Source organism: Epinephelus fuscoguttatus, linkage group LG1, assembly GCF_011397635.1.
Source record: "Epinephelus fuscoguttatus linkage group LG1, E.fuscoguttatus.final_Chr_v1".
NCBI classification, from domain to species: Eukaryota; Metazoa; Chordata; class Actinopteri; order Perciformes; family Serranidae; genus Epinephelus; species Epinephelus fuscoguttatus.
The window spans coordinates 25,245,573-25,270,439 of NC_064752.1; the positions used below are offsets into that span (position 1 = coordinate 25,245,573).

General features: G+C 39.1%; 1 protein-coding gene across 1 annotated transcript; it reads right to left on the minus strand.

Annotated features, from left to right (window-relative positions):
• Positions 1-11,060: 11,060 nt before the first annotated feature.
• On the minus strand, positions 11,061-23,867 carry LOC125894091 (myosin heavy chain, fast skeletal muscle-like). Its single transcript, XM_049585250.1, has 40 exons — positions 23,659-23,867; positions 22,860-23,072; positions 21,813-21,956; positions 21,569-21,725; positions 21,426-21,453; positions 21,087-21,198; positions 20,243-20,335; positions 20,095-20,158; positions 19,913-20,011; positions 19,715-19,818; positions 19,468-19,606; positions 19,250-19,368; positions 18,981-19,130; positions 18,711-18,881; positions 18,316-18,622; positions 18,124-18,209; positions 17,859-17,946; positions 17,591-17,708; positions 17,386-17,509; positions 17,142-17,278; positions 16,773-17,028; positions 16,432-16,674; positions 16,171-16,347; positions 15,685-15,830; positions 15,487-15,577; positions 15,015-15,404; positions 14,810-14,936; positions 14,408-14,526; positions 14,117-14,313; positions 13,860-14,043; positions 13,609-13,774; positions 13,357-13,481; positions 12,887-13,195; positions 12,592-12,795; positions 12,377-12,502; positions 12,053-12,223; positions 11,865-11,969; positions 11,680-11,775; positions 11,358-11,489; positions 11,061-11,190 (listed from the first exon to the last, which is right to left on the minus strand). Exons 2-40 carry the CDS (start codon positions 23,058-23,060, stop codon positions 11,170-11,172), a joined length of 5,826 nt encoding a protein of 1,941 aa, XP_049441207.1. The 5' UTR covers positions 23,061-23,072; positions 23,659-23,867; the 3' UTR covers positions 11,061-11,169.
• Between the last annotated feature and the right edge of the window lie 1,000 nt (positions 23,868-24,867).

Below are 24,867 nucleotides of genomic sequence, written 5' to 3' on the forward strand. Positions count from 1 at the left end.
TGTGGCCTGACAGCACAGAGCATGTGCAGACGTCAGTGTGTGGTTTTTAAAAATCAGTTGTTGGTAGAAGGGATGCTCTCTGTCCCTTTTTTGTATCTTGCATTGCCACTATTTGTCAAACCTGAATTTATGCACTTATGTATGCTTCTGTATGGGGAATGTAGCTTCTGAACAGCTTTCAGTGTTATCAATATGTTATCAGTATGTGATGCTTTTTGACCCTCTGTTGAGATTCCCCTGATGTCTCTTTGAACGTGATGAGTCGCTGCTGCAGAATATTTCGATTTTATCATGCATACCTCGTCATGGCAGTGATTGTACTAAATTATTAAGCTGTAGCAAATAATTTAGTCACAATGAGATGTCTGTCCAGTGCTGTGTGTATGGGATCATTACTATTTGAGTTTAAAAAAGATGCTTTACAATTTATTTAATTTAGGTCAGGGCTTTATGTTTAGATATAATATTGACCCCAAACCAGAAAAATAACACACAAAACAAATATTAGGGCTGCAAAAAAAAAAGATTATTTTTCATCATCTATTATTCTGCCCATTAATTTCTCAATAAATCAACCATTAGTTGTTTTGTTTGTAAAATGTCAAAACGGTCCAAAATGCAGCAGAAAATCATCGGAAAGGCTGGAACAAGCAAATGTTTGGCAATTCCGAATGTTTGATAGTTAAAGCCCAGGTAAGCAGAAATTTGAAAAGGCAAAGAAAAAAAGACAGACGTTGAAAATACAGCTTCGTCCTGCAGCTTCATGCCACCACAAACAAGGCAAGAATTAGCTAACTAGTCTTCCCACAGTCCCTCCGCCTCACTCCTCGCCGGCTGGGGACTGCTTTCCCGAGAGAAAAGCAGACACTAGATTGAGAGACAGGCTTTCGGTCAGCAGCTGTAGCGACTTGAAATCAGCTAGGACAAGCCCCTGGCACCAGCTGGTGGCGGGTGGGGATGCCAGGTCTAACCTGTGTGACAGCAGCAACAGAAAGTTTGCAGATTGAGGGTCTGTTTCCACAGCTGCTGTCTGCTCTCCTCCCAGCAAGTTGTTCTACAAGGGTTCGAAGTGAGGAAGAGGACACACTGTGATTTGAGGCTCTTACTAACGTTAGCCACATGAACATGAACTTGAAGCCGCAGCTGTGAGCCTTTAGTTCTGTTAGCAGAAGGCTAAACTAATAGCAAAATTTGACACTTTGCTGATATCAACACGTTTTATTTCGTTTATTGTCAGACTCTCTTTTAGACTCTCTTTTTGATAAGTCCGTCTTCCTTTTTGGGTTGCTTTGCAGTATAGGCACTTGTCACCAATGCTAGAATAGCAACTTTCTGTGATTTGGCCAAAGTCTCCTGTCACAGCCTAGATTTCTAAAGCCTGAAAACAGAGCCAAGAGGAGGTGCAGAAGTCTAGTTTTCTCACAGACCACTTGAATTACAGTATGCTCGAAGTTTATTATTGGATTTTTGCCCAGTGACACCCAAATGAAACTGCCTACCCCAGCTTTAATTGACTATCAAAATAGTTGCTAATTAATTTTCTCTTGATTGACAAATCGGTTAATTGACTAAATATTTCAGCTGTAACACATATTTAAGACTTACAGGTCCCCCTTTCCCCCTTTAAGCAGAAAGATGTGAAAACTTCACACATGTGTCTTTCTGTAAAGTGAAGCTGAAACATCCAAATTAAATAACAATAAGCAAAACACATTGTCGAATTAAAGTGAGGTAGACTGACAGTGTTTGAGTCTTTGAAGTGTGTCGCTGCCTTATTTTTGAGGAGTTATGCATGATACAATCCTGAAACATTTTCCCACAGTGATTCATCAGCCCCTGATGTCTTTTTGTGTTTTTGATCATTTGATCTGATCTTAAAGAGTTAATGGGAGATATTTTTAAAAATCTTTTTTGACAAAATATTTGTAAAATGCTGTTTCTCTCCGTCTGCCTGGTGTTCCACCCTGCAGTGCCTTGTTGCACTCGTTTTGGATGGCAGGAACATTTGGCTCTTAGATGTGTGGATGCTCGTCCTGCAGGGCCTTGCGAAAGACACATTTGAATTTCAAGGGTTGCAGTGATTCAGCTCTAAATGGACTTCTCGGTCAGGGAACAAAAAAACAGATGCTCCTCATGAACTTACGGAGCATTTTCAAGGAGCACAGTTGTGAAAGAGCACAACAGAAGCGTGTCAAGCAGCTGGCCTCCCCTCCTGCCTTCTCGTGGACAAGATGTTTGTTAAAGCGTTGAGAACGAACCCTGCTGCCCTTCTGCTATGTGTCGTTTATCTCTACACTGTGGTTCAGCCTTGAATCAAAGCACAGACACTGTCCATTTTCATAGATTTACTTGGTTCCATCTGCACACTGTATATTCTATATTTGAAGCCTGTCGGAAACATACTTCTCCATTAGGACTGACTGAAACGAGTGAATGTTTATGTACAGTAATACCTACTGTTGTGCATCTCTGCTGTACCCGAGCATGGTGGGAACCCAGAGAAGCAGATTAAAGCTCAACACTGTTTGAAGACCTCAGCAAAAACACTGCTTTAAAACAAAAGAACAAAAAAAAAGTGTTAACTCTGTGACCTGCAGTATTAACTTTAGGTCGTATTGCATTATTCAAGCAACACTGTTGTACATTGAGGGACTTTTTGTGGAACTCTTTATAGCCGACAATATATTACTACTGTTGAGGTCAGTGTTGTATTTTCGTTTTGAATTACCGGTATTTATTTGCATGATATTTTGAACAATTTACAGATTTGTGTACATACTCTGATGGATATTTTACATTCCTGTCCACATCCGGCTCTCCAGTGCTGTGGGGAGAAGTGAAGGCGCCCTCTGTGGATATTTAAGGTGATGTGGAGGCCTCAGAGCTCTTTGCTGTGGGTAACCGAATGAAGCTGAAAGTTTGACTTCAGTGAAGCCTACAATAACTGTCAGTGTTTGCAATTTAAGTCTTCTGCAGCAAGTGAAAGCACAGAGATGTTTAGAGTTATGAGCAACATACTGCCTGATTAAACTTTTGTCATTTATTTAGGAAAAAAGTGACACAAAACCGCTGGAGATGATTTATGCATTTAAAGGCTGTATAACAAATAAATAAGGCAGTGGCATGTGTGGGGACACCCCTTTATTAATTAACTTTGTTTATGGAATAGATTTAGGCGTTGCTAATTTAATTTATTTATGTATTTTATTTGTTTATTTATTTGGGTATTGTGAATTATATTTGTATTGAGCAGGAAGGAATCGAATGTGAAGCTTGCGTGGGCACACTAAGCAGTTTACAAGAAAATTGCAAAACAGACAAAAAATATAAATATACTGTACGTCCATGTCCTTTTATTTACTGAGAATCAAAACATAAGAATGTTAATGTGTTTTGCTGTAACTTTGCTTTTCATTTTGCTGACGTTGTTGTTTACTCGGGACAGTTTCCTCTCTTTGTGCCAGTCTCCAATGCCACCTCATTTTTGTACAGACGATGTGAAGCAGTCAGCAGAAGATGAAGGCTAACTTTGTAAAGATTTTGTCAGTCACATTACAAAAATGGATATTTAAATGTTTATATCTTTGGTGATTAAATGCTGTTGATATTTTTCACTTCAGCTCTGATTCATTATTGTTATTTGATGATCTGTTATTTTCTAGAACATAGTTTCTCAAAGTGCAGCCATAGTAAAAATGAAAGAAAGTCAAAGTATAGTATGCCATGAAAAATGTGGAAAAAAAATGTCATAGTATATTATGTCATTAAAATGTCATTAAAAACTGACAGTATAGTGTACCATAAAAATATATTTTAAAGTCATAGTATAGTGTGTCATGAACATGTCATTAAAAAGTCATAGTATAGTATATCATTTAAAAATAGAAAAGGTCATCATATAGTATGTCATAAAAAATGTAAAAAAAAAAAAAAAAAAAAGTCAAAGTATAGTATGTCAAAAAATATTAAAGTCGAAGTATAATATGTCATAAAAAATGTGAAAAAAGTCTTTTTATAATATGTCATCAAAATATATAAAGTCATAGTATAGTATGTCATCAAAATATAAAAAAGTCATACTGTGGTATGTCATTCAAAATATAAAGAATTCACAGTTTAGTATGTCGGTCAAAATGTCAAAAAACAGTCATACTGAAGTTCAAAATGTTACAAATAAGCCATAGTATAGCATGTCGTTCAAAACTGTATAAAAACGTCATAGTACAGCATGTCATTAAAGATTTTATAAAAACATCATAGTATAGCATGTCGTTCAAAATGTCATAAAAAAGTCATAGTGAAGTAAGTCGTTCAAAATGTTACAAAAAAGTCGTAGTATAGCATGTTGTTCAAACTGTCATAAAACAGTCATACTATAGCATGTCGTTCAAATTGTCATAAAAACAATCATAGTTTAGTATGTCGTCCAAAATCATGAAAAAAGTCATACTATAGTATGTCATTCAAAATGTCATAAAAAAGTCATAGTATAGCATGTTGTCCAAAATCATGAAAAAAAGTCATGTCGTCCAAAATCATGAAAAAAGTCATACTACAGTATGCCATTCACAATGTCATAAAAAAGTCATAGTATAGCATGTCGTCCAAAACCATGAAAAAAGTCATGTCGTCCAAAATCATGAAAAAAAGTCATAGTATAGCATGTTGTCCAAAATCATGAAAAAGAAGTCATGTTGTCCAGAATCATGAAAAAAAGTCATAGTATGGCATGTTGTCCAAAATCATGAAAAAAGTCATAGTATAGCATGTTGTCCAAAATCATGAGAAAAAGTCATAGTATAGCATGTCGTTCAAAATGTCATAAAAAAGTCATAGCAAAGTATGTCGTCCAAAATTATGAAAAAAAGTCATAGTATAGCATGTCGTCCAAAATCATGAAAAAAGTCATAGTATAGCATGTCGTTCAAAATGTCATAAAAAAGTCATAGCAAAGTATGTCGTCCAAAATTATGAAAAAAAGTCATAGTATAGCATGTCGTCCAAAATCATAAAAAAAAGTCATAGTATAGCATGTCGTCCAAAATCATAAAAAAAAGTCATAGTATAGCATGTCATCCAAAATCATGAAAAAAAGTCATAGTATAGCATGTCGTCCATAATCATGAAAAAAAAGTCATAGTATAGCATGTCGTCCAAAATCATGAAAAAAGTCATAGTATAGCATGTCGTTAGCCTGAGTGTCAGACTGAAGCTCCCAGACCTTCAGTCTGACATGGCTTCCATTGAAGGCGATTTACAAGGGGGAGGGAATTTGATTTTTCCCTAACCAATCAGTAGAGATCAACGACTCACCCAGAATCTGACGTCATTAGTACCCATGCCTCAGGGGCGCCGAAAACAAGCAAGCATTGCCCGTTTAAAATGTCTCCGTCGTCGTGCACGCCCAGCTGCATCGCCGTTAAATCCAGTTTAGCAGCTTCCTTAATTTGGTCCTCCATTAACGCGAGTAGTGGCGAAATACCTCAATAGTATCTTTAATGTGGTCTGTAGGATCTGTAGCGGTCGCCATTGTTGCTATCCTTACCAGTTACCCACCGGCATACAGCTTGACAGCAGCGTGGCGCTGATTGGCTAATCGCTAGACCCCCGGCGTTCGTTGGTCCGTCCATCGTTTGGACGAAATAAATCGCATTGGAGTATGCCAGACCAGAGATGCAAGCCTACTCAGTTGAGTGGGCGGGGTCTGTGGTCTGGAATCAGGCTAGCATGTCGTCCCAAATCATGGAAAAAAAGTCATAGTATAGCATGTCGTCCCAAATCATGAAAAAAGTCATAGTATAGCATGTTGTCAAAAATCATGAAAAAAAGTCATAGTATAGCATGTCATCCAAAATCATGGAAAAAAAGTCATAGTATAGCATGTTGTCAAAAATCATGAAAAAAAGTCATAGTATAGCATGTCATCCAAAATCATGAAAAAAAAAGTCATAGTATAGCATGTCGTCCCAAATCATGAAAAAAGTCATAGTATAGCATGTTGTCAAAAATCATGAAAAAAAGTCATAGTATAGCATGTCGTCCCAAATCATGAAAAAAAGTCATAGTATAGCATGTCATCCAAAATCATGGAAAAAAAGTCATAGTATAGCATGTTGTCAAAAATCATGAAAAAAAGTCATAGTATAGCATGTCATCCAAAATCATGGAAAAAAAGTCATAGTATAGCATGTTGTCAAAAATCATGGAAAAAAAGTCATAGTATAGCATGTCGTCCCAAATCATGGAAAAAAAGTCATAGTATAGCATGTCGTCCCAAATCATGAAAAAAGTCATAGTATAGCATGTTGTCAAAAATCATGAAAAAAAGTCATAGTATAGCATGTCGTCCAAAATCATGGAAAAAAAGTCATAGTATAGTATGTCGTCCCAAATCATGAAAAAAGTCATAGTATAGCATGTCGTCCCAAATCATGAAAAAAGTCATAGTATAGCATGTCGTCCAAAATCATGGAAAAAAAGTCATAGTATAGTATGTCGTCAAAAATCATGAAAAAAAGTCATAGTATAGCATGTCGTTCAAAAAATAACTCATAGTATAGTATGTCATTCATAAATGTTTTTTTTTAAAATGTCATAGTATAATATGTAAAAAAAGAGTTGTCCTGGCTTTAGACTGTGTGCAGTAAACTGAACTGTATGACTCTGGTATATCCCAGTGAGCAGCCCTTCCATTATCCAATGCAGAGAGACTAGACTGTGTTTCTGAGTCAGCTGTCAAGGATTAAAACAAGAGTTTTGGGTGGCTTGGCGAGGACTAGAAAAGAAATCCAAGATTTGAGCAGCTTGTATGTTCATCATGTGCATGTGCTCTTAATGTCAGTCAGTAAGCTGACGTTAAGCTGAGGCCTTCAGGGGAAAGACGATAGGTCACTGGCTACATCCACGGACACAAAAAGCTCTGTATGGGAGTTCTGGGATGTTTTGGCTCCTCTGATTCAATAAACCAACAGTCCTGCATGCCAGCTGCTCTCAGTGGTATTGTTTGGATTAGTGATACCTTCTATCCAGCAGGCATAGTGCCTCGCTACAGTATGTGGCCTCAGAATACACTGTCTGATTTAGCTATGATATCAGACCATCAGTGTTTGGCAAAGCACTTTGAATCTTATTGTCATTTTAATGCATCATCATATGAGGTGCAACCAGCAGACCTCAGAGGCTCAGCTCTCACAAGCTGAACATCACAGGCGCTGAATGGACGAAGCTTTCAGGAGAGACGAGGCCTGCTGCAGAACATCACTTACCTCTGGGTAAAACGTTTTTATTTCAATTTATCATAGACGAGATCTGTCGTAGCATCAGATGTGTCCAAAACTTTTGTCTTTATTTTAGTGTATAGTGAAGCAGCTTATAAATATAATTGTTTCTGCATTAGGCATGAGAAAAGAAGTTTCTTTTTATGATTGTGAAACGATATTCAGAAGGTTGTGAGTTGAAAAAGTATGATCAATTCTACACTTGAAACAGTTTGCTAAAATAATGAAGGCAATAGCTTTGAACATTTAATTATTATTATTATTATTATTATTATTATTTTAAGGAATTATTTATGTTAAGGTGCCTGATACTCACTGATGTAAAATGGGCCAAAGGTCTACCCTAGAAGCAGGGTTTTTTTTGTGAATTTGGTGCAAGTCTAATATGGATACAGTATGTATGCATAGCACACACTGTCCTGTGTGTGCACTGAAAGCGACCTCTGACAATAATAGAGTGATATAAAGTGTCTGATGCCGCAGATTCAGGAGCAAACAGGTGCAGTAAGATTAGTGTTGGGAGAAAGGCAGCTGGTTATGAATGGCTCCCCAAAGAGGAAGCACACAGATGGTCTCTTCACGCCCAAAAGATCTGTGGAACTTGTTTTCCTCACAGGAGGAGCAGAGATGCAACAACCGAAAAACTCCTTACTCACAATTTAGACATACTGTATGTTTGTCTTTAAAATGATGCACCTGATGACTCCAGTGATATTAATGCCATCTGATTGTGTTGTTAAAGTGTGTGTGGAGTTTTATTTGCTTCACAGGCAGAGCTGCCCAGAGGTAAAGGTGTGAGACACCATGTACAGGTATGTAACAGTCATGTTTATTTTAAGTAATAATCTCAAAAAGTTTTTCATTTAAATATTGTCTGTTAAATCACTATCTGAGGTGAAGGTGATTGAGCCGCTGACCCACAGATGAAGGTCCTTGCATTTGCAGTCCTACAGACTGTCTGTGGTGACATTCCCTGGAAAAATCACGAGGAGTGCACAGTCGTTAATAATCCGCCCTAACACACACCGGAAAATACTGTACATACATGCACACACCACATACATGCCGTCTATGTTGTGCCAACCCTTTCATCTCGCCAGCTGCAAGCTCATAAATCCAGTTGATATAAATCACCAGCCCGGGTTCAATTGTCTGCCAACAAACAAACTGCTGTTACAGATAATGGCCACGGGTGGCGACAAAGAGAAAAAAAAAAATCTGAGATGTTTGAGAGTTTAACTTTAAAATTTAATACCATAAAAACATTTGTGATAAAGATGAAAGTGAGAATATTAGTCCCAACTTTAAACAGTAGTTATCCATCAGCTTAAATTGGTTGGTGTGAGAGGTGAGAGCGCACTTCAATATAATAGTTTGCCATTTTGGGAAAATCAAATCTTTATTGACAATAGAAATCACATACAAACAAAGAAGTCAGGGAATTCTTTCAATGAAAACATTGGGCAAGGAGCACAAATGAATGGCTTTTGCTACACTCTTTTTTTTAAGTTAAAATGGTCGCAATGTACTGTTTGGTTTCATTTAAAATACTAAATAAAGATTTAGAATGGATACATTTGGATTTATGAATATGATATGTTGCTAAAATTACAGTCAACTTGATTATATATCATCCTTTAAGATTTTTATTGTTTGTTTTTGTAAATACCAAACAGTACATTTTCCCAGTACAGAGAAAATTTAGGGTCAGTGTTATCTGCAATATACTGGGACACATCTTTCCAAAACTGCTTAGTGTAGGGACATTGACAGAACAGATGCAGCATTGTTTCTGAATACATTTCACTAAATGATGAGTTAACACAAATGTCTTTCTTAAACCTAAGAAGATAATGACTTGCGAGATAATATCTATGTGGGATTTTGAAGCAAACTTCCCTTAATTTATTTATAAGGGGATATTTGTATGGAAGATTTCCAGTAGTTTTCCAAATAAAGTTTTCAATGAATCTAGAACAACAGGGTAGAGCAGCAGGATTACTAACACAATCTTTTTGAAATAATAAAAATATTTTACAGTCATTATTTCTTAAGGTAGATGTTAGAGAGATTTTAGCCACTTGAGTTATCTTAGAGTCAAGTGTTGGTAAACAAACTGGTCTTTCTGCCCCTTTTAGTAGAATCATTTCCAGAAGGAATAGCATCCATATCAGTGGCAAACTCATCTGTGCTACAGTAATACTAAAAGTAAAAAGGAATTCAGAGTAGCTCAACAACAGCCCATGAACATTAATTTATTTTTATCAGTTTTTACAGAATAATATTTATTTTAAAGATTTATTTTTCAACATAATATGCCTATTATTCCAAATGAAACATTTATGGGGGAAGAAATTAGTTTGTAAATCAAAGACCACACCAAACCCAATTTTTTGTGGAAGATAAATTTAAAAAAATGTAGGAAAAGTTTCTCTATAATTGCATTAAAGACCAAATTTAAGACATCTGATTTTAGAGAAAATAAATCTGGTATAAAGATCCAAATGAAAGTAGTGTTGTTTATAAACTGCTTTATCCAGTTAATCTTAGAGGTATTTCTAAGAGTCCACCACAGTGATGTTATTCACAATAAGAAAGTAATATGCACTGTAGAGTCTGGGGTCTCCACTGGTTGCCTGGCAACCTCATGGCAACGACTTGTCTCCACGGAGTTAACGTCCTGCGCCCGGCCAAGACACTGTCACGTACCAACCGATATAACCCTCATAAAACCACGGTGTATTATTTTTAAACCTCGGTTTTTATAAATTCAATATAATGTGTTAATTAGTGAGCTTCAGTGGTGGTGGTCGGTGGATTTTGTTACGTTGGATAAAGGCGAGGTAAGCTAGCTGTTTCCCCCTGCTTCCGGGTCAGCTTCCAGCTCAGCTAAGCTAACGGCTGCCAGCAAAGGTTACAGATAGAGTATTTCTCAAAATGCTAAGCTATGACATTAAGGCTTCTTTCCCTGCAGGTATTATCTTTTATGATTAATATGAGTAATATTTAATTACACAACTGTATTTAAATGTCATGTCTTCTGTTTATGCTTTGTTTTTTTGCTCTACAGTAACTTATGTCAGGTTGGTAAAGACTGTCACATATGCTTTAAATACTCCCTTATGAATGCTTAGACCAGTGGTTCCCAACTGGTGGGTTGCGGTCCAAAAGTGGGTTTCTGAACGGACCACAAGTGAAATCTGTCATGTTTGTAAAAAACACTCTTTATTTTTAGATACAGTGAATTTCCAGCACAGAGCTTTTATACTGCAGTGCCGTTTCCTGCTGTAGAGTGACAGCAAACTAGCTGAACTACATGACTAAACCCAAGTAGGACAGTGCCTATATAAAACTGTGTGGACCTTGAACCAATGAGTAAGGAGAAATCTAGACCTCATGGCTGGACCAGTTGGGAACCACTGGCTGAGATACAATGGCATCAATGCTGTTTGTCCCACATTAACAAAACTTCCTTTAAATAAATAAAATGATGCAAATTAAATGAAAAAATAAGAACGAGCTTTTCGTTAAAACATATATACTGATGGCAGATCGTGTTTAATGGAGTTTGATTTGTGGATTCAGATCCCAAGATATTCAAACTCAATACCATAATGACACAATATACTTGTCTAAGGTTTGTTTTACTACAACAGACTATGACTTTTACAAATAATAGTAATTCTTTTACTACAAGTGTAGTGTATCCAGAGACACCAACCTACTCTTTTTGTGTGGTGGTACATATGTTTGTGTAGTGCAAAAAAAGGTATGAAGACGGCACACTGGCAACAGAATTTATTTAATATAGATCTACAATATTTAGTGAGAGCATTTGAATGAAAAAGCATATTTTATGATTCTCATTCGTGCCTCTCAAAAATTTTGCAGCTTACTCTTCACCGTCCTTTGCCTGAAATGGACAGAAAATGGAAAAAGAAATAATGAGTGGCATTTAGCTTATGAGAGTAAAAACTTTGCAGGACTGATACAGACAAATGACAGTAAATACTTTTATAAAAATATATCCATCAAACAACATTAGCTCATGAAACCAATTAGTTTTTATGAATTACTTACTTTTCCAACTTCACGACTCTTTGCCCTCAGCTTGTTGACCTGAGACTCAGCAATGTCAGCGCGCTCCTGGGCTTCTTCCATCTCATGCTGCACCTTCCTGTACCTGGACAGGTGAGTGTTGGCCTGCTCCTCCTGTGAGTATATTCAACACCCAAGTCAACTTCCATCAATACTTAGGACAAAGATATCTACTGATTCTGGTTATAATGTCAGACATTTAACAGACACAAAAGAAGAGTGTGGTTGTATTTTTCTGTCTCTAGGTCTGAGTGTACTGTATACAACTTTATTGAGACAATATAGTAAAAATGTTCTGACTCACCGCCTCCTCAGCCTGCCTCTTGTAGGCCTTCACTTTCAGCTGCAGCTTGTCCACCAGATCCTGAAGTCTGGCAACATTCTTCTTGTCCTCCTCTGTCTGCAGTTAACACAAATTCATGATTAGAATATATTAATTTGCACCTTTATCACCGACTGTATCAGTTGATAAGAACACAAATTGCCTACCTGATAGGTGAGCTCCTTCACTCTTCTCTCGTATTTACGAACACCTTTGATGGCATCTGCTCCTCGTCTCTGCTCACTTTCAACTTCTGTCTCAAGCTCGCGCACCTGAGATATGAACGATGCATGCTGTTACTTGGAGGGAAAGACTTTAATATTGAATCAAACGTTGAGATCAAATTGGTCTTTACCCTTTGCTCCAGTTTCTGGAGCTGCTTCTTGCCACCCTTCATGGCCAGATTCTCAGCTTCATCAAGGCGGTGCTGCAGGTCCTTCACCGTCACCTCCAGGTTCTTCTTCATCCTCTCCAAATGAGCGCTTGTGTCCTGCTCCTTCTTCAGCTCCTCTGCCATCATGGCTGCCTGAAATGTTAAATACAGTTTTATTTGGTGTGAGCCTGTTGCAGTCTACTGTTAGAGAACCATAGAAGGTGAAGTAGCCTGAAGCATAATGTTATCCATTGACATAATAGCTATATGTTTTCAGTGACATATAAATGCGTAAGGATGACTCACATCAGTGATGGCCTTCTTGGCCTTTTCTTCAGCATTTCTTGCTTCCTGAACAGCATCTTCCACTTCACCTTGGACCTGGACAAGGTCAGACTCCATCTTCTTCTTGGTGTTGATGAGGCTGGTATTCTGTTATTGAAGAAGGAAACATGAAGTTCAGTGTACTAATCTATAGAAGTACGAAGTAAAATTCTTGTTTTCTCAGCCTTAGAGCATACCTGAGAGTGCAGCAGTCCCACACGCTCACTGGCATCAATCAGCTCCTGTTCAGCCACTTTGCGGCTTCTCTCCGTCTGCTCCAGTGCAGCTCTCAGCTCCTCAATCTCAGCCAGCATGAGGTTGTTCCTGCGCTCCACCATGGCAACCTGCTCCTTCATGTCTTCCTGGCCTCTGAGAGCTTCATCAAGGTGCAGTTGTGCATCCTAAATTGTAAAACATTGATAGATATATCAGCAAACACTTTCAGCTTGTTTTTGAAGCAAGACACTGCCACAAATCCTTCAGTAGATATACCTTCAGCTGTCCCTGCACAAATCTCAGTTGTTTCTGGGCTTCAGCTGCCTGGCGGTTGGCATGGCTCAGCTGAATCTCCATCTCATTGAGGTCTCCCTCCATCTTCTTCTTGATTCTCAGGGCATCATTCCTGCTCCTGACCTCAGAATCCAAATTGCTTTGCATGGACTCAATCACTCTCTGGCTGTTCCTCTTGATCTGCTCAATCTCCTCGTCCTTCTCTGCAAGTTTTCTGTCAATTTCACTCTTGACTTGGGTGAGCTCCAGCTGAACACGCATGATCTTGGATTCCTCATGTTCCAGAGTAGCCTGTGAATGAGTGTGTCATTATAAACTAGAGCACAGAACAGTTCATTTAAAATGCATAAACTGAAGCTCAGTAAGGTTGAAGAACAATAGCACTGAGGTGTCTAAAACCTTTACACAATGTGTCTCATGCAGGTGCGCTCTAAAGCTCTGCTAATATTTACCTCTGCTTCTTCTAAAGCAGTCTGGATCTCTGTCTTCTCACTTTCCACAGTCTTCTTTCCCTTCTCCAGCTCATGAATCGTCTTACCAGTCTCACCAATTTGTTCAGTCAAGTCTGAGATCTCCTCTGTTGGAGCAGATTTATACATATTAGAATATAAAGCAATATAAAAAAACAAAGTAAAAGAGAAACTTTAGATAAATTGACTTGGTGTGTGCATATATTTTGGGAAAAGCAGAATGAACTATGTTACGTTGCAGGTTCTTGTTCTCCCTCTTCATTGTCTCCAGTTGGTCCAGAGCTTCTTCATATGAATTTTTAAGCTTGAATATCTCAGTGCTCAATGAGCGGCTCTCCTTCTGAGCTCCCTCCAGCTCTGCCTGGCTCTCTTCATACTTCTGCTTCCACTCTGCAAGAACCTGAAAGTACAAGAAACAACTGAGTTTCTTTTTGTCATCTCATGTTATCCAGTCAATAGTACATGTTTATACAAAAATATCTGACCTTATCAAAGTTCCTTTGTTTCTTGTCGAGGTTAGCAGCCAGAGCATTAGCTCTCTCCACATCAATCATCAGGTCCTCCACTTCACCCTGCAGTCTCTGTTTGGTCTTTTCCAGAGAGGCACATTTTGCATTCACAGCCTCGATGGATTCCTCTGCATCCTGAAGACGCTGGGCAAGCTTTTTCCTGCAAAAAGATTTATGATGATTAACTAAATAAAGGCATGTGAAAACTGTGTAATTTTAGGACGGTTATTTACTTGGCCTCCTCCAGCTCCTCAGTGCGCTGAATGGCATCAGTCTCATATTTGGTTCTCCACTGAGCCACCTCGCTGTTAGCCTTGGACATGCCACGTTGCAGCTCACATTTGGCCTCCTGCTCCTCCTCATACTGCTCTCTGAGCAGGTCGCAGTCATGGCGAGCTGACTGAACAGCGTGAGCCAAGGCGTTCTTGGCCTATGGACAAAATGAGCACCTGATTAATATTTGATACCAATTGTCTGGTGGCCTTTTGCTTTGTAATTATCCTGCTGATTTGATGGACTGTTACCTTGACTTCCTCCTCTATGTGCCTCTTCAGTTCCTCAATCTGCTGAGTGTAAGCCTGCTTGCCTCTTGTCAGTTGAGAAATTAGAGCTTCTTTCTCCTCCATCTGACGTGTAAATTCACCTAATCAAAAATATAACGTACATCAGAACAAAATTGCAACAGCTTATGTAGCAATGTATACAGTGTTTTCCTCCTCAGCCATAATGTTGAACAGAGGGAGATTTTGCAGCTAGTAACATGCTGATGTGTGCATGTATTAACAAGATCTTAAATTTAGGTAGAAGAGAGCAAAGGTGGAATAGGGTTGTTAAAAATAGGGGAGAAACAATAGGAGGTAAAGTTTGAATTAAGTACATTCAAGACAAGTTAGACTTAGTTTGCAGAAAAAACATAATATTCATACCATTTTCAGTTTGAAGCCGTGCTTTTTGTGCACTGAAATCATTTAGCTGACGAACATTTTCATCATTCTTGGATTTGAGCTCACTCAGTTGATCCTCTAATGTCCTGCATAACTTCTCAAGGTTTGCCTGGCAAAAGGAAACATGTATTAGTAATGAAAATATTACCCTTTTTTTGTTCCCTGTAAAAAACTTTAGCTCTCTCACCTTTGATTTGGCGACAGACTCCATATTGCTGCTGAGGTCATCGATCTCCATCCTGTATTCACTTTTCTCTTTCTCCAGCTTCTGTTTGACTCTCTGGAGGTTATCAATCTGTTCTCCTAGCTCTGCCACGCTGTCAGCTTGCTTCTTGCGGAGAGCTGCAGCGGTGGCCTCATGCTGCAGGGTGGACTCTTCGAGATCACGTCGCAGCTTCTGAAACTCGGCTTCACGCTTCTTGTTCATCTCTATCTGAGCAGCTGTCGCTCCGCCAGCTTCTTCGAGCCTCTCGCTGATCTCCTCAAGTTCCCTGGAGAGATCAGACCTCTGCTTCTCCACCTTGGCCCGAGCAGCTCGCTCAGCCTCAATCTCTTCCTCCAGCTCCTCAATACGAGCCTGAAACACAAAAGGTATAACTAAAGATCCCTCAAGATATTTGAATGTTCTTAATACCTTCAACTAATACTTCCAATCGTACCTGCAGTTCCTTTATCTTCTTCTGGAGCTGGATTCCAAGAGACTGCTCATCCTCGATCTTACTCAGAAGCTGGGTTACCTCAAAGTCCTTCCTGCAGGGGACAGAATAAATTGGCATATTAAAGTTATGTGTAAGCAGTGCCTCTCATGGAATCATTTTTTGCAAGTCGCTAGACGAATGGCGTTTGTTTATTCTTACTTCTTAAGTTTCTCATCAGCCTGTTGCTTGTCATTCTCCAGATCCATTATGGATTCCTGGGCCAGTTTCAAATCTCCTTCAAGCTTTCTTTTAGCTCGCTCAAGATCCATGCGGAGCTTCTTTTCTTGCTCCAGAGAACCTTCAAGCTGTCAACGTAACAGATGTTTAAAGTTATAATTCTTAAAGGTTCTGTACGTAACTTTCAGAAAATGCTTGCTATTAGTGACACTGGTGACCCTTAAGACAAATGTAGTCAGCATCCTCTTGCTGGTGTACCTGAGCATCGGCCAATATCCATTAACAGTGGCATAAACAAAACTGAACGTGATGGACCGGCATAATATTGATAGAATGCTGGACAGTCAATTTGTCAGTGCTGTTACCACAGTTGTCATCTAATTGATTAGGACTGACATCATTAGAATATCAAGAATGTTGCTGTTTTATAAGCGAATTAACGTTTGCTTTTAAATGTAGAATACTCACATCGTCAACTTGCTGCTCTAGTTTGGTCTTGGACTTCGTCAGAGAGTTGACTTTGTCTTCCTCTGCCTGCAGATCATCAAGGGTCTGCTGATGGGCCTCTTGGAGGGCTTTCTTCTCTTTGGTCAACTTGGCAATGGTCTCATCTTGAGATGCCATTTCCTCTGTAAGGTTTTTGACCTATAAAAGTTGACATGAGTTTTAATTACTGACACATTTTTCATCTACAGGAGAAAAAATTTATTTGAAAAGCCTTCTTGTGACCTTGTTCTCAGTGGCATGTTTCTCCTTTTCCACTTTGGCCAGGGTGAGCTCCAAGTCATCAATGTCTTTCTTCAGCTCAGAGCACTCATCCTCCAGCTTCCTCTTCTTTGCAGTCAACTCAGCATTCATTTCCTCCTCATCCTCCAGTCTCTCAGATGTCTCTTTGAGTTTGGCCTCAAGCTGGATTTTTGCTTTGATTAGCCCCTCACACCTTTCCTCTGCATCACTGAGGTTTTCAGCTTCCTTAAAGTCAACACAAACAGGTATTTGTAATTGCCAAATCAGTCATTTGATGTAGAATATTTACTTTACATACACATGAAGTGGAAAATCCAGCTTACAGACTGCACTTGCAACAACAGGTCATTCTTCTCCTGCAGCAGAGACACCATCTTCTCCTCCAGTTCCTTCTTCTTAGCCGAAACCTTTGCAAGTTCCTCTTTGGTCTTTCCAAAGTCCTCTTTCATTTGTGCCATCTCTTTTTCAGTCTCTGCGCTCTTCAGCAGGGGCTTAATCTTGAAGTACAGCTTCATCCATGGCCAAGTTTTGACATTCATGAATGAGCGGACGTTGTACTGGATGGTGTAAATGGCCTCTCTGACAGCAACACAGAAAAAATTAGTTTGAGTTAGAAAATGTTGAAAAGTGCCAGACTTTAAAAACATGCGTTTAAAAATTTAGACAACATCAGTAACAGACAGACATAGTACCTGCGCTCCATCATCTTGACAAACTCTTTCCTCATTTGGAAACCTCGGCAGAGAGACTGAGTCATTGTGACCAGCTCAGCCAGTTTCTCATCTCTCATCTCCTCCAGAACTCCCAGCAGACCGGCTTTGAAGAACACCTGAGAGCCAGTAATTAATTTATTTTTAAATAATGATTTTTGATGAAAGTTAATTTACACCTCTTTGTAAAAAGCCTGGTAAGCCAGGGAAACAACTATTACTCTACCTTAGTGTGGCCAAACTTGTACTGAGTATGGTCTACATCGATAGATCCCAGCAGTTTCTCTGAGGCTTTCTTGTTGTCAATGAATTGGCCCTCTGGGATGACACTAGCATTCAGTACTTTGTATCTAAAAGCAAGGATTTCATTTGGTTAGACACATTCGTTCTAAGATGCTTTTCAATGGGTGTCAAGATTATATTTCTGCTACCTCTGCTTGAAGTCACCGTAGAGGATTCTGCTGGGGAAACCTTTCCTGCAGATCCTGATACCTTCCAGCACGCCGTTACACCTCAGCTGGTGGATGACCAGGAAGTTCTCCATGAGACCTATGAAATATTATTTATTATTTGTAATTAGTATCTGTACTAGAAATGGTCAGATCCCATGATACATTCTTTGACTTGCTTTATGTCTCCAACATCCATATCTTTATTAAATTTATGAGTTAAATCAACGCTGAAAAAAAGGGCACATACCTGGTGTCTTTGACTCATTGGGAATCAGGCAACGCACAAAATGGGGATGTGTGCTCCTCAAATTTGTCATCAGCTTGCCCAAATTCTCCTGAAGAATTAAAATGACATTGCATTGGCAAAAGGCACTCTATTACTACAGCTGCCTGCTGTCCATCTGGACAGCACACCGATGTATGATATGATGTGCAAAGAAACTATAAACTTGAACTTGATTTATTGCCTTTTAATAAGTGCAATGGAGTACAAAGGTTGATTTTAATCTTACCCTAAACAATGCAGACACAGTCTGGAAGGAACCACCCTTCTTCTTGCCACCTTTCTTTCCACCACCACCACCACCACCGCCTTCAGCTGTCAGCGTGACAACAATTACATTAAAATGGTTAAATTCAACAGAAGTCACACGTTTTCATTTTTTAATGTATCTAATAATGTAGGGATGAGCAACAGCATGTACCATCTGCTGAGGCATGTGATGCATACAGGAAGGCCAACAGTTTGGTTGAAGACTTCTGGTAGAGCTGAACAACTGAGTCGTTCAGGGGGTCTTTGTTTTTGTCGAGCCAGCCATTGATGTTGTAGTCAACAGTGCCGGCATAGTGCACCAGAGAAAAGTGAGCCTCAGCTTTGCCTTTGGCAGGTTTTGGCTTCTCAAAAGCTTTGGTTTTTCCAAGATGCTGGTCATACAGTTTGTTCTTGAAGGTCATGTCTGTAGCCTTGGGGAACATGCACTCCTCTTCAAGGATGGAGAAGATGCCCATTGGCTGTCATGAGGAAATGATTATTTAAAACAAAAGCTTTCAAGGCATGGGATAGTTTTATGTGTCTGTAAATAAACAATATGGTGCGCACCTTCTCAATCAGCTCAATACAGGCAGCCAAGTCCATACCAAAATCAATGAACTCCCACTCAATTCCCTCTTTCTTGTACTCCTCTTGCTCCAGGACAAACATGTGGTGGTTGAAAAACTGTTGCAGTTTTTCATTGGTGAAGTTGATGCACAGCTGCTCCAAGCTGTTGAACTTAATTTGTAACAAGTCAAAGTTACTTCCTCAACCACAAAATCATCATCATCATTATCATTATCATTATCAAAAACAAAACAGTGTCACAAAACTCACATCAAAGATTTCAAACCCAGCAATATCCAGGACACCGATGAAATAGCTTCTTGCCTGCTTGGTATCCAACATCTCATTAATTCTGACGACCATCCACAAGAACATTTTCTCATAGACAGACTTGCAGAGGGCCATGACAGCATTGTTTACCTGATTTTTACAGATGCAACAATGATAAAATTAATGAGGCTGTTACACAAATAAACAACGAAATGATTCAGAGTTCTTAGGGGTTAAACAGGGTGTAGGACTGTATGTGAACACTTTACCTGAGGCACAGTCTGGCCCTTAGTCACAAACTCATTTCCGACTTTTACCCTGGGGTAGCACAATGCTTTCAGTAAGTCGGCTGAGTTTAGGCCCATGAGGTATGAGATTTTATCGGCGACTGAAAAGAAGAGGTAACCAAGAGATAAGATGTCATTTAAATAGATTACAAAAGATTCCAAATCATAACTTTTCACTGGTTGTCAAAAGTGTGACATACCCTCAGTGCCGTCAGGCTCAGCCTGCTCTTCACGCTGCTTCTGCTTGAACTTCAGCGCTCCGTGATGCATCACTGCTCCAGTCAGCTTGTAAATGCTTGCCTTCTCTTCTCCAGTGAAGCCCAGGATGTCAATGGCAGTCTGTGAAGATTCAAAGAAAAGTTATGAGTTCTGCTCTCAGGAAAAACATTAACACATTTCTGAATGCAAATTTTGTTTTTGAGGGTGGGGATTTGATTATTTTCTCACATCAGTAGCAATGAACTCCTCAACGTCATCGATACTCTTGACAGTGATTTCACCCTGACTGATCATGGGATAGTCATATGGATTGGTGGTGATCAGGAGAGCCTCTGAAGAAAGAAAGCTCTCGTGATTAATGCTTGTAAACAAATATACATCAAAGAGCAAGTAATGATTGGCCTTTAAAAATCAAAAATGTCTCACCTATCAGCTCAGGTTTGTGACCTGTCATGAGCTGATAGAAGATGTGGTAGCTCCTCTCAGCAGACAGCTGAAACGTCACACGAGACTTCTCCAGCAGATCTGTCAGACACACAGTTAGGCACCATTCAGTTCTGTAGAATGAGCTGAACAAAAACAAACTGTTTTATGATTTCTAGTCTTACATGTTTCAATGTCTGCTGAGGCCAGCTTCCCAGTCGTTCCAAAATGGATTCTGATGAATTTACCCTATTTAAAAGTGGACCTTGCATTAGAGTTATAAATTTTGCATTGAGATTTTGTTTCATAAGACTCAGATTAACAAGAACTTACAAAGCGGGATGAGTTGTCATTCCTCACAGTTTTGGCATTACCATAAGCTTCCAGCAGAGGGTTGGCTGCAATGATTTGATCCTCCAGCGACCCCTTTATTCAGAAAACAAGTCAGAGAAAAAACTAAAATTAATGCTTCATACCAGCTGGTCCAATATTATTCAACACCCAATATTAACATGCATATTGACTGATTGGATCACAAGTGGGCAGCTCTTGATACAGGTGTGAGTGCACTCAAAGCCTCCCCAATGCATTTACTGAGCAGATAAGTGACAGTAAAAATACAAAGCATTTTTGACTGATCAAAGCGATGGTGCTGTACCAGTTGCTGCCTGGCTTACAATATGTCATTAAGTGTTCCTATTGGCAGTGTGAATGCAAACAAAAAAGTAGCCCTTGAAGGTCTGTAGTTTTCGGTGGAGCTTCCCTGTGGGCAGTTCCTCTCACTAAGTCCCCAGAACTGTTGAAGGACTACCTATTCAGCTGACACGCTTGCTTATCTGACTCTCCAACAAACCAACTTTTTGTTGCTGCCGTTACACAGATCTGACAGAGCAAATTTGAGGGAGCGTTTTCCGAACCACGCAGCACCCATTTAACAGTCAGTTCAACGTCTGCCTGGTTAGCACGAGCTAACACAGCAGGTATTTAACAGACCCTACAAACTCACACAAACAATACAAAAATGGCTCAACTCTGTCGTTAAAACTTTTGATAACGTTAAATGAAAGTGAAAGCCGATCACAAGTGGTTACTCAAGATGTATGTGGAGACGCATTCTAATGCCAGGTGTGAACAGACACTTGACATTTTTATCCTAAGAACAGATGTGTTCATTTACCTGCATTTTTCCAGCTACTGGCTCAGCTTTCTTTCCTCCAGCCACTGCGATTGTCGCAAAGTACTGGATGACACGTTTGGTGTTGACAGTTTTTCCTGCGCCGGATTCTCCACTTTGAGCATGAAAACAGATCAGTTAGCACCAGAGACATATTGTTTTATGTGAACTAAACAAACATTGAAAGAAACTCTTGTTCAGAATTGACTATCCAGTGAATATTACTGTATGTTGTTTATGTTCAGAAATACAGTGTACTGAGAATTTTCTCTGACATGCAGCTACACTGATTTCAGAATACCAGTGTGTTAGGTAAATAATGTATAAAGTTAGCAAACTTACGTGATAAGGATAGACTGATTTTCACGGTCTGTAAAACAAAAATCATTTTCAGATTATTTACATGATCTGTTTACATTATTTATTCATATTATTTATGATTTTCAGTTGAAGACATGCAACGTTTAGGCACAATTCTCACACACCAGTGAGCATGAACTGGTAGGCATTATCAGAGATGGAGAAGATGTGGGGTGGAGCCTCAACCCTCTTTTTGCCTCTGTATCCTGCTACAACTATTGAGTCATACACTGGGAGCCACTTGTAGGGGTTCACAGTGACGCAGAACAGCCCTGAGTAGGTCTGTGGAGACAGAGAGGAGTTTTACCGACAGACGTCCTCCTGTAGTCATTGTTTTTTCTACTGATGTAATGATCGAGTCAGACTCACGTAGATCATCCATGCTGCATAACGCTCTTTGAGGTTATACAGCACAGAGGGTTCACTGAGGTGGGTCATCATGGCCATGTCCTCAATCTTATCGTACTTTGGAGGGTTCATGGGGAAGACTTCAGTGTCTTTCACAGTGATGGTCTGTTACAGGGACAGAAACAACACAGACTTCAGCTCTGACAGTCGACTGGTGATGAGAACAAGCTGGTCAGTATTTATTATTTCTATTACAGCCAGTGTTCACACTTTATAAAACTATTAAAAAAAAAGATCAGTTTAATCTTTTTACCTTTTGTCTTTAGGATTTATTGCAAAGAAATTATAGTGCTAAACATAATTTGTACAGAAAGGTTTGAAAAAAGCACACACATCCAGACAGTAAGTGCTGGACAGTAGACATAAAGACGAGTCCGCACACTATTTCATATTCTCATCAATGTTTTTCTTTTGTTTTTCCCCAATTATGTTTTGAGCGTCATGCTTATTATCGGACAAATACAATACAGAACCATGCCTTCAAATACCTTCTAGTTCAGGTCACCTGACAGGTCACGTGGTACTTGGTGGTAATTAAAATAACATTCATGGGAACATTAACAAGTGTGCAGACTCTACCCTTACATTAAAACATATTTTGTTACATCACAAGTCATCACTTTATGCAATGTTATGAGGTCTGGGCAATATGGAAAAAGAACAAATATCATCAATATATTTTGACCAAACACCTTGATGATATCGTAGGGGTGACTATGGGTGCTTTCACAAAAATGAGGATATTATGACTAAGTGAGTAAAAGCAAATAACAGAGCAGTGTGGTAAAGCCAGTAAATTACATCACTTTATTGTAACACAGACTTTAAAACCAGGAAAAGACAACACTTAAGATATTACAATTCCCAAAATCTAAGGCAATATCTATTCTCATATCACAACATTGAGATATAGATTTACTACCCAGCCTTAACTGGTATGTCAACAAATGAGGAGCACACAGTCCGTCACACTTAGGTATTTTAACATTCCTCTGTCATCATGCTCACCTTTCCACACAGAGTCTCCACGGTAGCTTTGCCGCCTTCTCTATTTATGAGTTTCCCCTTGAGGTACATCTCTGTAGGCTCGGCCACAAAGTATGACGTCTTGGCATCAAAGGGAGTGTTCTGAGCTTCAATTCTCTCTTTTTCTGGCTTCCGGAGGTATATGGCCGCCTCGCCAAAACACTCCATTTCCGCGTCCCCCATGGTGACGATTTACTGCAAGTGAGTAAAAACAGGGCAGCAGTTGTTTATTTCAGTGATTTATTTCATGACTCCAGATGTCAGAAAGCAACCTTCACTGGGAACCAAAGAGTTTCAGGATGGCCAACTGGAATTTTGGGCTTGTGTATTTCAAGCATCTCATTCATGATGCCAACTGGCCTTTTTTTTTTTCTGTTAGTGTGAAGAACAACGCTGAACACTCAAATGAAGAACAGAGAAAAATGGACCAATGGTTTAATTTGATTTGTGTTTTCATGCAAAATAAAAAACTTTAACACAAACCCAGATTTACAGTTTGTGAGAGAGTGACATCACTGAATTATTCAATAACTTTATGTTGTCTTTGTTGATGCAATGACTCCTTACATAATCCACTACATCACGTTGAAAGGACACATTGTCATCAAAGGTAACAGAAATAACACTAAGCAAAAACGCCTTATTCCTATTGAGTGATGCGGACATCATAAATGGAGTCTTATGCACAAAATTAGCTATGTTAATTGACTTGTTACCTATTTCACACAAGGTTATGATTTAGTGAACATACATTCATCTGAGAAATAAATAAAGAAATTACCTTCTTCCCTCCCCTCAGATGAAAAGATTATTGATGGTCTGATGAGGGTTCTGAAGAAAGACACAAATAGATTTCAGTAATAAATGTAATTAAAATGTATTAAAAAATGAACTTACTGTACATTGAAGTCCTGGCACAAACACAATAGTAATATATTGACTTTGTGGTGTCTGGCTGTAAGTGGCCATGCCCTGCATTGTTCATTAAGCTGCTGGTGTTCCTCATGCTAATAAAAGACTGGAACTCACTCACCTTGACTGGTGTGTGTCAGTCCTTGGGGGCGTCCAGCCTCCCTTCTTATATAGAGAGATTGGCATTCACTCGATACAAATGACTTGCTTTATTTGGTCATGTATTTTAACGGTCTCTGCTTGAGTATTCTTTTGACTCTTATGTGATCTCTGGCGTCTTTTGTCGCTGAGCAGCACAGACAGTTAATCACAGATGTGTCACTTGTACTTTCAGAGTCGCTGGTTTACAGAGGTAAGTTTAAGAAAAATAAGAATTTATATGAGGAATAAATACAAAGTGTGTGTGCAGTATAAATGCCAAAAGCTCATTAGTGGTGTCATCACTAGATTAACTCGGCTTTATCAGCACAAACAAACATGAATAGAGTGATGTGATGTTTTTTCACTCATGACAATCACTATCAATTGTTTTAAAGAGAAGCCACAATGTCCTCGGGGGACTACAGTATGTGGTTACAGGGGGCTCATAAAACATTTTTCTCATTGTAAACTGTAACTGGAAGAGAAAAGGTGCCACACAATAGACACAGTTAAACTAGACACTGAATTTTAAAGCGTATAAATAGATCAAGACTCTTACAATGCAGCATTTTTTAACCTTGTGTAAATATTGTTCTGGCAGGCGTATCGGTTACTGAAGTTCAGACATTGTTTTGGTCTTTACGATAATCTCCTTAATGCACCTTGGCACTGCAGAGGATCCGACTTTAGCCGTGGAGAAGCTCTCATATGTCACTGGTATTCTGTTGCAGCAGGCTTGCAAGTCTTTCCTGTGACAAAGGAGTAGAATTGGGCCTAACAGTTGCTAATCTAAGAACCTGTGAAAATGATGATACCTCATGATCGCAGAAACACTCGCTGAGCTCTGCCTTTTACGAAATCCCGAACTTAATTAGATTTGTTCTGTAGGGTGGAAGGACAATACTCATATTTATAGCACTTTAATTTCCTCTGTTGT

Excerpts from the sequence above, each read along its gene's own strand:
- LOC125894091 (XM_049585250.1), bottom strand. The coding sequence starts at position 23,060 with ATGGGGGACGCGGAAATGGAGTGTTTTGGCGAGGCGGCCATATACCTC. Across the intron at positions 17,947-18,123 it reads CTGTGTCTGCATTGTTTAGG|GAGAATTTGGGCAAGCTGAT; the intron begins GTAAGATTAAAA and ends TTAATTCTTCAG. Across the intron at positions 12,796-12,886 it reads TTGTGCAGGGACAGCTGAAG|GATGCACAACTGCACCTTGA; the intron begins GTATATCTACTG and ends TTTACAATTTAG.